Here is a 12833-nt window from a genome sequence, read left to right as displayed (position 1 = left end):
GAATGCATGATTTTCTTTAAGAACTGGTTTTTGTTAAATTGTGTTGTTATAAAACTAAACGTTTTTATTTAATTTAAAAGTATTACAATTATCAAAAAATAAAAGCAGAACTAAAATATTTGAAATAATTTTGCCGTTTCTTTCCTGGTTTAATTAAATAAAGAATTTTGATTCGTTTTCGTCTTTCAATTGCAAAACTAATAGAAAACTTAGAGCCGGTTTACAGAACGTGTTAATCACAATTAAATTTTAAACTTGACGTTTGTCAATGCAAAATAAATGGCAACTTAATTCAAATTAGTTTACCCCTAATTCGGAATTAAATTTTAATTTCGCTTCTACTCAAAGAATTACACCACTCGTGGTAAAGGCACACGTGGAATTAATTTTTCTTCGCACAAATAAACAATAGTTTAATACATTTGTTGTTTTACATAAAATCTAGTTTAAAATAGAGAAAACCTATTTCGTTCAAAAATTATGTTAATTAATTTTATTTTGAAAAAACAGTTAAAAAAAATATTAAGTTAATAATGATTTGCTTTTTTGTCAATATCATTATTAATGCATAATTTTCTTTAAGAAATGGTTTGTTAAATTTTTCATTAAAAAAATTCAATATTTTCATTTAATTAATTTGACGTTTGTCAATGCAAAGTAAATGGCAAATTAATTCGAATTAGTTTAATTCTGAATAAAATTTTAATTTGGCTTTCTGTAAACCGGCTCCAAAAGGAATTTATATTGAAACTGCAATCCGATAGTTTACGACCCTGTCTGCTTGCGGTTAGAAGGGTCGGCATCTAGCAGGGGCTGGTTTATTGAGGCGTCATTTTCATTTTGTTCGACTGTATGTATTTCGTTGAGTATAATTTATAGAATATTCATTCAGTTACTTCAAGTAACTTACTTGTTATATCGAGCAATCAAGATAATTTGTAATCGAGTCATCTTTGCATCCGAGAACGTATAGAAAAATCGTTTTCCTTAGACCTACTAAAAATTTTATGACACATTATAAGAGATTAACCAAACAATGGCTTTAATTTGTAACCCTCCATAAATGGCACGTTCTTTTGCAAGTGTTGCTGCACCCACCAGAATAAAACAGGGCCGTATTTAAAACCAAAGTAGTGGTAGAGTTTTACCAAGCTATTATTAAAAAAAATCTGCTTTATTTAATAATAACCTGACTTTTTTAAATTTCTTAAAATACTTGACTACATCAAAAACTATTAAAATATTTCAAGTATTTTAGACAAACAGAAAGTAAATAATCCGGCCCTGTTAAAAACTGACATGTTTCAGGGTCTGGGTGGGTTCCACTAATTTATGATTTGTTTACCCTCTGGTTTACTCTTAACAATACCGCATTTAACTTAAAAGTAATAAAATTTTTAGTAGGTCTTAGCAAAATGATAAACGTCAAATAAAATGACAAGTCGAAGAGTAAAACGGCAAAATGGGCTGGAATTAGTCGCCGACGTATAATAATAGGAGTAAGACCGTTCTTTTTTGAAAGTAAATTATAAATTTAATTATTATAATCAACACCTTTTTGATCATGCCATTTTACCTTTCGACTTGTCATTTTATTTGACATTTTACAGACATACGTTTTCGAATCCAAGGATGACTCGATTACAAATTATCTTGATCGCTTGATAGAATGAAAATACATGCAAAACACATAAGAAACAAGTGTTTCAGGATAAATACTCCATCTCAAGAATGAGAAACTTTCTATTATTAAAAATGTTTTCGGTATTACTACACTCACTAGTGGTCGTGGAGAAAAAGTTATTCCATGTTTTCTTAGAGTATATGAAAAAACCAGACAAAATACAGCTCACCTTTGTAAATTTCTAACTGGAAGATACAATTTACACTGTGGCAAATGTTTCACTGTTTTATTCACATAAAACCTAAACCACATGGGTTTCAAACACATAAAACTTGTATACCCACACATCCACACACTGACCCGCACAATTTGGTATGCACACGAGGCACGTGGTTTATGTTTGTAGATTTTACTATTTTGACATCTTGGTGAAAAACTCTATAACAAGAAAAGTACTAGAATCGCTAAGCTAAAACCAGTGCTAAAATTTATAAATTGCAGTAACTTGAAACATGTTGGGTTGGTATCGCAATACGTCCGGATATTTCTACGCGGAGTGTTTTGACAGAATTTTGACACTTTTTTATTGTAAATGTTTTAAAATAGGGAAAACTGTGCCATGGAGAATGCCATGAATGATGTTACCAACCATCCCACAACTAAGATGTGTGCAATTATTCTAAACGTTTTCATTACAATTTTTGGAGGTTAGGATACATCGACTAACATTCAAATTATTAACTTTTTAGGTCCCAGCGCCGAAACACACTTATACTACTGTGTGCAATAATAAAGCTGCTCATGAACAGACATTCCTACTAAAATGTACTTTCCTGCGAAATTTCAAAAGTACTACTTTCTGAGCGGAGAATGTCGGCAACCTAGTTACTTTTCTGTCATCATTCTATCAATAATATTGGATCATTTAAAAATCCATTAATAAAACGATCAACGGAAAAACTATTAAAAATTACAAAATTGTCACCTGTGTAAAACTCGATGCGAATGTAAATAGTTGAGAGCTGATACCAAGTCCCAAATAATTGGAGTGGCTCGTTCTTCCGACAAATAACCTTCTTTGCCCAAGACCGTATTGAGTTCTTTTTGGGCAAATTCAGTGACCACTACGATCTGTAAAATTGAAGAGAGTATTGTTGGTTGCCTACCATTTAGATGCGAAGAATTTCTAACCTCACTTGGTGTTTCAAACGAGTCAAGCATTTGTATAATATTTGGATGATGTAAATGTCTTTGTATTTCACACTCCCTTCGTAAACCAACTATTTCTTTATTCGATCTTCGACCCTAAAATAAATTAAATTAAACTAATTCAAGCACCAGTGTTTATACTCACTTTACAGATAACTTTTAATGCAACAAAAGTTGAATCTGCGACAACTTTCGCTTTGTAAACTCGACCAAATGATCCTTCTCCCAATAATTTAATAACTTCATACTTATCCATTTCATTTTTTAAATTTGAAAAAGATTGTTTTTGTTTACTGACACTTCCACCTGACATTTTTTTGACAATCATATGATTAACAGCCAGGAATACCAATGGTCACGAAAGTAACTGACTGGAAAGAAATCAATTTTCCAATACTATTAATCCCATTTTTATTAATAACATGAAATATTTGTCAAACTTTAAGTTTTTGTAAAAATTAACCGATTATACAATGTAGTAACTGTTATTTTGTTTTTTCATTTAGGGGAATTTGTTGTCTTTGTGTTGTCGATAGATTTAATGTTTTGCTCAACGTATTTTATTTTTTTAATTACTTTTAATATTGTGATTTTTTAAAGTATGGCAACAAAAATTAGCCCTAGAGAAGTGTTGGAATATTTAAACGACTTGGGTTATCATAACGTAAACCCGCAACAACTGAAAGAATTTGTTTACGGTTGGTGAGTGATTTTTTTCTCTTCGATTTTTCAAAAGTTGGGTTTTTAGACTTGAAGAAACTGATAAAGTATGAAGAACGAAAACGAAGAGAACAAAGTATTGAAAATACATCAGTGCCAAAAGAATCGAGGAAAGACAGCAAAGATGATGTATTTGTAGTTTTACATTCACAAGGGACTCATTCTTCAAGAGCCAAAATTGTTCCAAAAAAAGAAAGTGTGATTTCATTGAAAATCAAGACTAGTAAGGCATCACATCATTGTCAGGAAACCACGACTGAGCCACAAACAGCCCCTAGGAAGAGTACAGAAGACTCGCTTGATTTTGTACCTGTTAAAGATGTACCTGCTAAAAAAGTGACTAGTTCTCATAAGCCTAAAGGTTCCTGTAAGTATTTAAAGTTAGACTTATGTTGTTTCACTCTTTATTTTGTAGTCATAAGACCTGCAGTTCAAACGAATAAAAAGAATGACCCTGTGGCCTTGTACCACCAGTATCAGATGTGTTGGAAGCGACAGAAAATTCCAGGTGAAGACAATAGAACTGACTTGAGATGGGCAATAAGAGAAAAAATGATGAGTGGACCCAAAGTAACAAGAGCTTAAATCTTTCTTTGTCAGTGTATTATGGCTTTTATGTTAAAACGACTAATTTTATAATAAATTGTTACAATTATATTGTTTATTACGTGTTAGAGATTTTCTTTGAAGCGTTTTTGTAATGGATAAATTTTAAAGGGACTCTCTGAACTTTTATACTCAAAGAAATAAAATTCCTGATTTAATTTTGGTCGTTGCTATATTTGCATTCAAAAAATATAAAACAAAAAAAACTATCAAAAGAATTTTGCAAAAACATAATAAAAATTTGTTCTGTTTAGAGTATTTAAAAAATGTTTGTTTTGGGTTGTTTTAGAAACGCTCTTTGCATTTTTTTTGAGTCTCGTTTAATTTAATAATTCTTGCAGAATTTTCTTCAGACTAAGTTCCAAATCTTTAATCCCAATTCCCAACGAAATATCCATTAAAAAAAGAGCACTTTAACCAGTGAGTGGTATCTACTCCCTCAAAATGTATTAGACTTCAGTCACCCTAGTCAATATCCCCGTTTCCGTTATTAATAAAAAGCAAATAAGTACTTTTTTTAGATTGCTTGTTATTGTTAAGGTTTTATTTGTAAGGCTGTGTTATTTTATTTTCCTATTTATTAAATGTGTATTGAATTAAAGCAAATTTTATATTTTTAGAATTGTATTTATTACAATAACCCATATTTTGTGAGATTATTAATACAAAAATTTCATTGTAAATCGGTCTGATTTTACTTATCAATCTAAAAAACTATTGGACTATAAACATAGATTCTTCTCTCACAATGAACACTTATTTTAATAAAAATAATTTACGTTTGTTTTTTGATTCGCAAACACAAAACGAAATAAGTCAGAATGCTAATCTACACTTTTTCCAAGTGTAATTCAGAAAGCGTAAGATATATTTCAGAAAACGCTAAGTGTAATTTAGATTAGTCAGTTGTATTTCAGAAAGTATTAATTGTAATTCAGAACCGTAAACTGAATTTCAGAAACCATCAGATGTAATTCAGATTAATTAATTTAACTTCAGAAAGCGTAAATTGAAATTCAGATTAGTTAATTGTATTTCAGAAAGTGTTAGTTATAATTCAGAAGTTTGTCATTTGTAATTGAGAATTCGTCAATTGTAATTCAGGATTCGTTATTTTCATTTAAAAATTACATTTTGTAATAAAATATCTTATTTAATCTGTAAAATATAGCAAGTTTATGTAATTCTTCAATTCTGAAAATAAAATGATTCGTGTTTATGTGTAAACTTCATTTTGAGATAACAGTAAGTTACTCATCTGAATTACAATTGATATTTTCTGGATTACATGTAACATGAAATTGAATTTATTTACTGTTCTATATTACATTTAATGGTTTCTGAATTACAATTATTACTTTATGAAATACAATTGACTAAWCTGAATTCKAATTTATGCTTTCTGAAATTAAATTAACTAATCTGAATTACATCTCATGCTTTCTGAAACTCATTTTACTCTTCTGAATTACAATTAACATTTTCTGAAAGACAATTGACCAATTTAAATTTCAATTTACGCTTTCTAAAACTAAATTGACTAATCTGAATTACATGTGATGGTTTCTGAATTACACTTGAAAAAGGAAGTCCATATTTCAAAAATGATTTATGGGAAACAGCCAACACAAATTAATTTCTAAATAAAAAAACTCATAATTATGATTTTTCAAAATAATTATAAAAGAAATGATAAAATATTACATTACTTTCTATTTAAGTCAAATAATTGTCTAATATTTGGCTAGAGCAGATTTTATTAGTAATAAAGAAAAATAAAGGTCAACGTTCTCTTCGGTAGCTTATATTACCGGTACAACACAGTAAATATCGACTGGGAGCGTGGCGCACTCCTGTAATCCAGCTTCTTGGAGGTCGGGTTCAGAGGATGGTTTGAGATTGGGAGTCCTGTTGCAAAGCTTTCCACGTTGACTGGGCGTCCGCACTAAGATCGGCATCGATATGGACACCTAGGAGGAGTCTGAGGTGTCCAGGTCAGCTAAGGAGGGGCGAACCGGGCCAGGGGGGAAACCCAGCAGCCAAAAGTCCCCGTGTCGTTCAGTAGTGGGATCGCGCCCGGGAGTGGGAGCTTTGTGACAGCCTGATCAAAATAGCTAGACCTGGATCTTTTTACATTTTTTTTCAATTTCGTTAAATTATGATAATTTGCATTAACTTTTTAAACTATTTAGATTACAATTGAAATTTTTAGAAATTTAATTTCAGGACCGTATCCAATTTTTTTTTTCAAATAAATAATTTTTTGCTAGATGGTATAAAATCGTTTCCTCTTTTTAGTTTTCGATTATAGCGTTGCCAAGTTATACAGAGTGTTCCGTCTAAACTCTACATTAAAAGTGTTGGGAGTTCGAATAATCATATTTGTTTGAAAATTGGTACATAGCCATAATGCATTAAGTCCTCCTAAATGAAAATATTTTCAAGATGGCGGTACTTCCGGTTAGACCGGAAGTTGGTCTTAACTTTCTTATTTTAAATGGAAAGGTATATTTTTTAATGCGTTTTTGGATTAATCGGGTTATTTTATGTTTTCCCTATACATAAGTTTATCCGTTTTTGAAATATTTGGAGTTTTTCAAAAATTTTTGGATCTGCACCTTCCACTTTAAAAATCGGTAACTCTGCCATTTTTTAAGATTTTGAATTCGTTTTTTTGGCGTTTGAAAGAGAAAGCTTGGATCCTTTTTCTGTGTTTTCAAATTAAAAAAAAAAACATATCCCAAAATGTTAAGGTTACTTTTTTAATAATGCAAATACTCATAACTCAATTTTTTCAAATAAAATACCCCAATTTTAATTTTACTAAATAAAAGAGAATTAAATTGTGCATTGATCTGTATTAACATTCCCTATACCTAAATTTAATAATTTTTAAGCTATGGACTTTTTGTTAAGACTACAGAAAATTTATTACCAGCCACACCCGTTTTCACATAGTTTGCTATGGAAATAAAAAATGTCTAAATTTTCTCTAAACAAACGTCAACGGTAAATTACTATTTGACAAATAGTGCCAAAATATAAAGAATCAAAGTTATGCAAAACTTAATTATTATTGACAGGTTCTACTATGCGATCATTATTTAAAGCCAACAAGTGAGAAAAATTTATTTTTGTTTAATGAACGACATCATAATTTTGTTACACTTTCCATTAATACAAAATAAATTAATCAAATCTAAGTTTGAGTAGCTTTGACTCCATATTTTGGCCCTATTTGTCAAATAATAAGTCACTGTCGACGTTTATTGAGAAACAATTTTGACATTTTTGATTTCCATAGCAAACTATACGAAAACGTAATAGATTTTCGGCAGTCTTAACGAAAAGTCACCATAACTTAAAAATTATTAAATTTTGGTATAGGGAATGTTAATACAGATGGATGCAGAATTAAATTCTCTTCCATTTAGTAAAATAAAAATTGAGGTATTTCATTTGGAAAAATTGAGTTATGGGTATTTGAATTATTACAAAAGTAACTTTAAAATTTTAGAGTTTGTTATTTTTTTTTTCAAAATTTGAAAACACCGGAAGAAAGATCTAAACTTTCTCTTTCAAACGCCAAAAAAATTTTAAAAAGTAGCAGAGTTACCAATTTTTAAAGAAGGTGCAGATTTAAATTTTTTTGAAAAACTCCAAATATTTCAAAACCTTAAAATAACCCGATTAATCCAAAAACGCAGTAAAAAATATACCTTTCCACTTAAAATAACAAAGTTGAAACCGACTTACGGTATAACCGGAAGTGCTGCCATCTTGAAAATATTTTCATTTAGGAGGACTATGACTTTTAATGTGGGGTTTAGACGGAACACTCTGTAGATGAGTGAAATTTTGCACATTGGTAAACACGGCTTTGCTCTGTCATTTGATCTAATTTATACATATTTGCTTTTATTATACAGCATGATTGAAAAAAAAACAATCTAATTAGTGTATGTACTTTATTTAATAAAACTTATTCTAGTCCATCAAACTGACGCAATCGATCAATTTGAACAACAATAACACAATTTGACTGAAATGATGACCAACACAAAATCAACCATTTTTATTATAAATAATAACCTTATTACTTTTCGTTCGATATTAACCTTAAGCGCACTGAGAAGATATTTACACAAAACAAAATATGGGCAGCTTTTAAGTCAAATTAAAAGTTAATCGGTTTCCCGAAGTACGACGCCAAATTGGCCTCTCTTAACGCCTCCGCACACGTGGGATGAGCATGACACACCCTGGCGACATCTTCACTCGACGCTCCATATTCCTGTGCCAACACAGCTTCGTTAATCAGTTCACCGGCAGAGGGACCGATTATGTGTGTTCCCAAAATGCGATCTGTTGCTTTATCAGCCAAAACCTTGACGAAACCGTCAGTTTCGTTATTGGTCTTTGCTCGAGAGTTGGCCATGAAGGGGAATTTTCCAATTTTGTAATCGATTCCTTCGCTCTTCAAGTCTTCCTCGCTACGACCCACCCAGCCTACTTCCGGATGAGTGTAAATCACCGATGGGACGCAGTTGTAGTCGATATGAACGGGACCGCCGGTGATTCCCTCCACGCAGATAATACCTGGACAAAAATAGACAATTATGTACAGGGTGCTGCATAATTTTCTGCTAAAAATGTATTATAATAATTTGTTACAAATATACATAAATTTACATAAGAAAAAAACAAGCTTTTTAAAAATGACATAGCCGCCTATGATTTCCATTTAAAAAAATACAAGTTTATCTTGTTACGGCTAAAACAATAACTGAAAAAAATGTTAACTACATTATTAAATTCCTCGTAAAAAAGTGCCTGTATAATGTCTTTATTTCAAATCCGTATCTTCTATAATAACGAAGATATATTTTTTTTTAGATTTCGCCAAAATATCAACTTTTGTCTGTAAGTCGAAAACAAAAGACGATAGCGGGATACGGTTTTAAACAATATTATTTTCTCAAAAAATGAGCCCCAGAATGTATCACTCGTTTTTGGCTAAACATCTTAGTTTCGGAGATTCCCTATTCGGATATTCAAAATGCAGCACCCTGTACATTTCTACACCCTTTTCAAGTGTAATTCAGAAACCATCACATGTAATTCAGATTAGTCAATTTAGTTTCAGAAAGCGTAAATTGAAATTTAAATTGTCTTTCAGAAAATGTTAATTGTAATTCAGAAGAGTAAAATGAGTTTCAGAAAGCATGAGATGTAATTCAGATTAGTTAATTTAATTTCAGAAAGCATAAATTGGAATTCAGTTTAGTCAATTGTATTTCATAAAGTAATAATTGTAATTCAGAAACCATTAAATGTAATATAGAACAGTAAATAAATTCAATTTCATGTTACATGTAATCCAGAAAATATCAATTGTAATTCAGATGAGTAACTTACTGTTATCTCAAAATGAAGTTTACACATAAACACGAGTTATTTTATTTTCAGAATTAAATTAAACTTGCCATTTTGCAAAATAAATAAGATATTTTATTTTCAAAGGAATTTTGGTAACGTAATTTTTAAATGAAAATAACGAATTCTGAATTACAATTGACTAATTCTCAATTACAAATGACAAACTCTGAATTATAACTAACACTTTCTGAAATACAGTTAACTAATCTGAATTTCAATTTACGCTTTCTGAAGTTAAATTAATTAATCTGAATTACATCTGGTTTCTGAAATTCAGTTTACGGTTCTGAATTACAATTAATACTTTTTGAAATACAATTGACTAATTAATGTTAAAGGTTTAGTTTTTTTTTAAATAAAACTCGCAAATAACCTTGTTAGCTCAAAATTTTCGGCCTATCACTGTAATCTTTCGGGACTGTTTAACGAAATTTTGAAAAAAAAATGTAATTTTAATCTATGACTACAATGTAAATTGGTAATTTATCGATTTGTTTTAGTAAAATCTCCCAAAAAAACTGACATTTTTGTTCAAAAACATGCCTAAAAGCTTGAAAATGGTAAAAATAGCACTATTCTCGACCAAATTTTCTGTTTTTTTTTCCGCCTTATTTTTGCCACACTTTCGCTTAAAAACTAGCCTAAAAACAAAAACAACATCAATGTCGACTTATTTTATAATTATTAGGTGTGTTTTGGTAAGAGTTTGCAAAATAAATGAGTCTCTTGCTCAAAAACGAACTAAATCAATCGAAACAAGCAAAAATAATATCAATGTCGATGTAATTTGTTGATTTTTCATTTAGTTGAGGCAGATTTTTCGACAAAAGTTTGCTTTTATCTCTAAAACGTGCTTAACAAAACAGAAATACATCAATTTTTTGTATAATTTAATAAATTCTTAGCTTGTTTTTAAAGAAAATTTTGTAAAATGTTTACATTTTTACTTGAAAAACATACTAAAACGCCTAAAAAGTCAAAAATTATACGATTTTCGGCTTGTTTTTAATGAAATTTTCCAAATAATTACTTAATAATAATTAATTCTGGTTGAAAAACATGCAAAATGCTCGAAAAATGAAAAAAAATGTAATTTCCAACTTAATTTGATGAGTTCTTCATTCGGTCTAAATGTAATCTTACAATTTAGTTCAAAAACAACCAAAGTATGTGATTTTTCGGCTTATTTTTTTTTTAATTCGATCGAAAACAAACAAAATCGAGTGAAATAAACTAAATAACATTGATTTCGTTTTATTTTTGTGATTTTTAGGCGTGTTTATAATAAATGAGCTTTTGGTCCAAAAACAAAGTAATAAAGCCAAATAAGCAAAATTAATATCAATTTCGATCTTAATTGGCAATTTTGCACAGTATTAATAAAAAAATTTCGAAAAAAGTTTGTTCTTATCTCAAAACGTATTTAAACACAAAAAAGACAAAAATAACAACATTTTTGGCTTCATCTGGTAAGTTTTTAGATCGGTTTTAACAAATTTTTGTGAAATAATTGCGTTTCTATCTAAAAAATGTGTGAAAACACTCGAAAAGAGAAAAAATATACTGCCATTTACGACTCAATTCAGCAATTTATGGACTCCCTTTAGTGAAATCTCGTAATAAATAAAAAAATATTTTTTAACTAATTCGGTGATTTTTCGAATTACATTTGAGAAAATAGTCAACAAAAATTGAGTTTCTAGCAAAAAAATTCTCGAAAAATATAAAAAAATAGTGTCTTTTTTGGACCTAATAATTGTTATTTCAATGGTTAAAAAATCGAATTTTGTTCCTTGGCGATTGCTCAGTCAAAAAAGTAAAATTCTATTTAATGTTCGGGGAAATACTCGATTTTAAAAAAATGTATTAATTTCTTGACATTAGAATTTTTCAAGTTTTCAGCAAAACATTAGACTAACAAAAAAATCACCAAATCTAGTGATCAGATCTGAGAATACTCTCTGTAACTTCGAAATTAAGTTGGCAACATTGTCTATCAAAATTCAAACGTTACAATTTCTTAGTAAATTGTCAATATAATACAGTCAGTGTTACCAATAGAACTTTTTGTTAATTTTTTTATCGTTACCTTCATCTTCGGCTTTGTGGGCCAGCATGGGTCCATGGATACAGTCACCTATCGCATGGATATTAGGAATAACAGTCTGGAAGTGTGAGTTGACAGGAATTCGTCCTTTCTGATCCCGTTCGATTCCCATCTCTTCAAGACCAAGATTTTGAGTATAAGGTCTGCGACCCACACAAACTAACAATACTTCACATTCCAACTAAAATCAAAAATTGATTAATTTTACAAAAAAAAATTGTTGCGTTTTATCAACCTCTTCTTTCTTATCGGGATTTTTCGCATCTTCAATGCTGACTTTAACAATTCCTCCTGATTTTTGTGCTGCTGTTACTTTTGTGCCCAATTTGAATTTCAATCCTTGTTTAGTTAACACTTTTTGTAAAGTTTTAGCTACTTCGCCGTCGATTCCTACACCTCCGATACTACTTAGAAATTCCACAGCAGTTACTTCTGATCCTAATCGAGACCAAACTGAACCTAATTCGAGACCGATCACACCGGCTCCGATTACGATTAGGCGTTTAGGTACTTCTTTCAGGGAAAGGGCACCAGTTGATGACACGATTTGTTCCTCGTCGATCTATCGAATTAAAATCAAACATTTGAAATATTAAACGACAAAATAATTGTTGAAAATTTATTTAAATGTTGCGGTTTATTTTTAACAAAATTTTGCGTTTCTGGTTAAAAAATTTAGTCTCCCTAAATATGACAAAAATTATGATATTTTAACTTAATTTGGTGACCTTTTCAATTTTAATCTCACAAAAAAATTTCAAGAATATGTTTAAAAACTTTGAAAAAGATAAAAATAACACTGTTCTTGACCAAGTTTTGTGTTTATTTTCAATAACATTTGCTCAAAAACAATCAAAACAAGTTCAAATAATATCAATGTCGATCTAATGATAATTTTTCAGTCAGTATTAGCAAAATTTTTCGAAAAAGAAATTGTTTTAGTCTCAAAAATATGTTAAAAAGTGGAAAAAGGCAAATACAACACAATTTATGGACTAAGTTATTATTCGTCAATCTATGAAACCAAAATATACTTAAAATATTAAATGACAAAAAATTGTTGAAAACATATTTTTATAATAATTGTTGATCATAAATGATATTAAAAAATAATTATTAAAATTATTA

At 29.7% G+C, this 12833-nt stretch overlaps 3 protein-coding genes across 4 annotated transcripts in view; 1 reads left to right on the top strand and 2 right to left on the bottom strand.

Moving 5' to 3' along the window:
• The window catches only part of LOC123011159 (serine/threonine-protein kinase fused), a 49826-nt gene extending 46676 nt beyond the window's left edge, over positions 1-3150 (bottom strand). Inside the window, exons 1-3 of the mRNA XM_044408482.1 lie at positions 2979-3150; positions 2816-2929; positions 2610-2755 (exon numbers count right to left, since the gene is read on the bottom strand). Coding sequence (XP_044264417.1) covers positions 2610-2755; positions 2816-2929; positions 2979-3146 — 428 coding nt within the window. The 5' untranslated portion in view covers positions 3147-3150. The remainder of the gene's footprint in view (positions 1-2609; positions 2756-2815; positions 2930-2978) is intronic.
• Positions 3151-3371: 221 nt separating this feature from the next.
• Positions 3372-4224, top strand: LOC123015442 (hydrolethalus syndrome protein 1 homolog). 2 transcript variants are annotated; one of them, XM_044415170.1, is made up of 3 exons: positions 3372-3531; positions 3582-3914; positions 3969-4224. In XM_044415170.1, the coding sequence occupies exons 1-3, from the start codon at positions 3435-3437 to the stop codon at positions 4136-4138; spliced, it is 600 nt and encodes a 199-aa protein (XP_044271105.1). In that variant the 5' UTR covers positions 3372-3434; the 3' UTR covers positions 4139-4224. The 2 variants fall into 2 exon arrangements, with proteins under 2 accessions (XP_044271105.1, XP_044271104.1); XM_044415169.1 differs by having other exon boundaries at positions 3582-3920.
• Positions 4225-8113: 3889 nt separating this feature from the next.
• The window catches only part of LOC123015867 (dihydrolipoyl dehydrogenase, mitochondrial), a 7331-nt gene continuing 2611 nt past the window's right edge, over positions 8114-12833 (bottom strand). Inside the window, exons 4-6 of the mRNA XM_044415899.1 lie at positions 11941-12267; positions 11688-11886; positions 8114-8758 (exon numbers count right to left, since the gene is read on the bottom strand). Of these exons, the coding sequence (XP_044271834.1) occupies positions 8337-8758; positions 11688-11886; positions 11941-12267 (948 nt within the window). The 3' untranslated portion in view covers positions 8114-8336. The remainder of the gene's footprint in view (positions 8759-11687; positions 11887-11940; positions 12268-12833) is intronic.

Source organism: Tribolium madens, unplaced genomic scaffold (genome assembly GCF_015345945.1).
Source record: "Tribolium madens isolate multiple individuals breed KSU strain unplaced genomic scaffold, Tmad_KSU_1.1 Scaffold_19;HRSCAF=116;Tcas5.2_LG9, whole genome shotgun sequence".
Taxonomy (NCBI): domain Eukaryota; kingdom Metazoa; phylum Arthropoda; class Insecta; order Coleoptera; family Tenebrionidae; genus Tribolium; species Tribolium madens.
The sequence above is the reverse complement of the archived record's forward strand: the minus strand, read 5'-3'. Positions and strand labels throughout refer to the sequence as shown.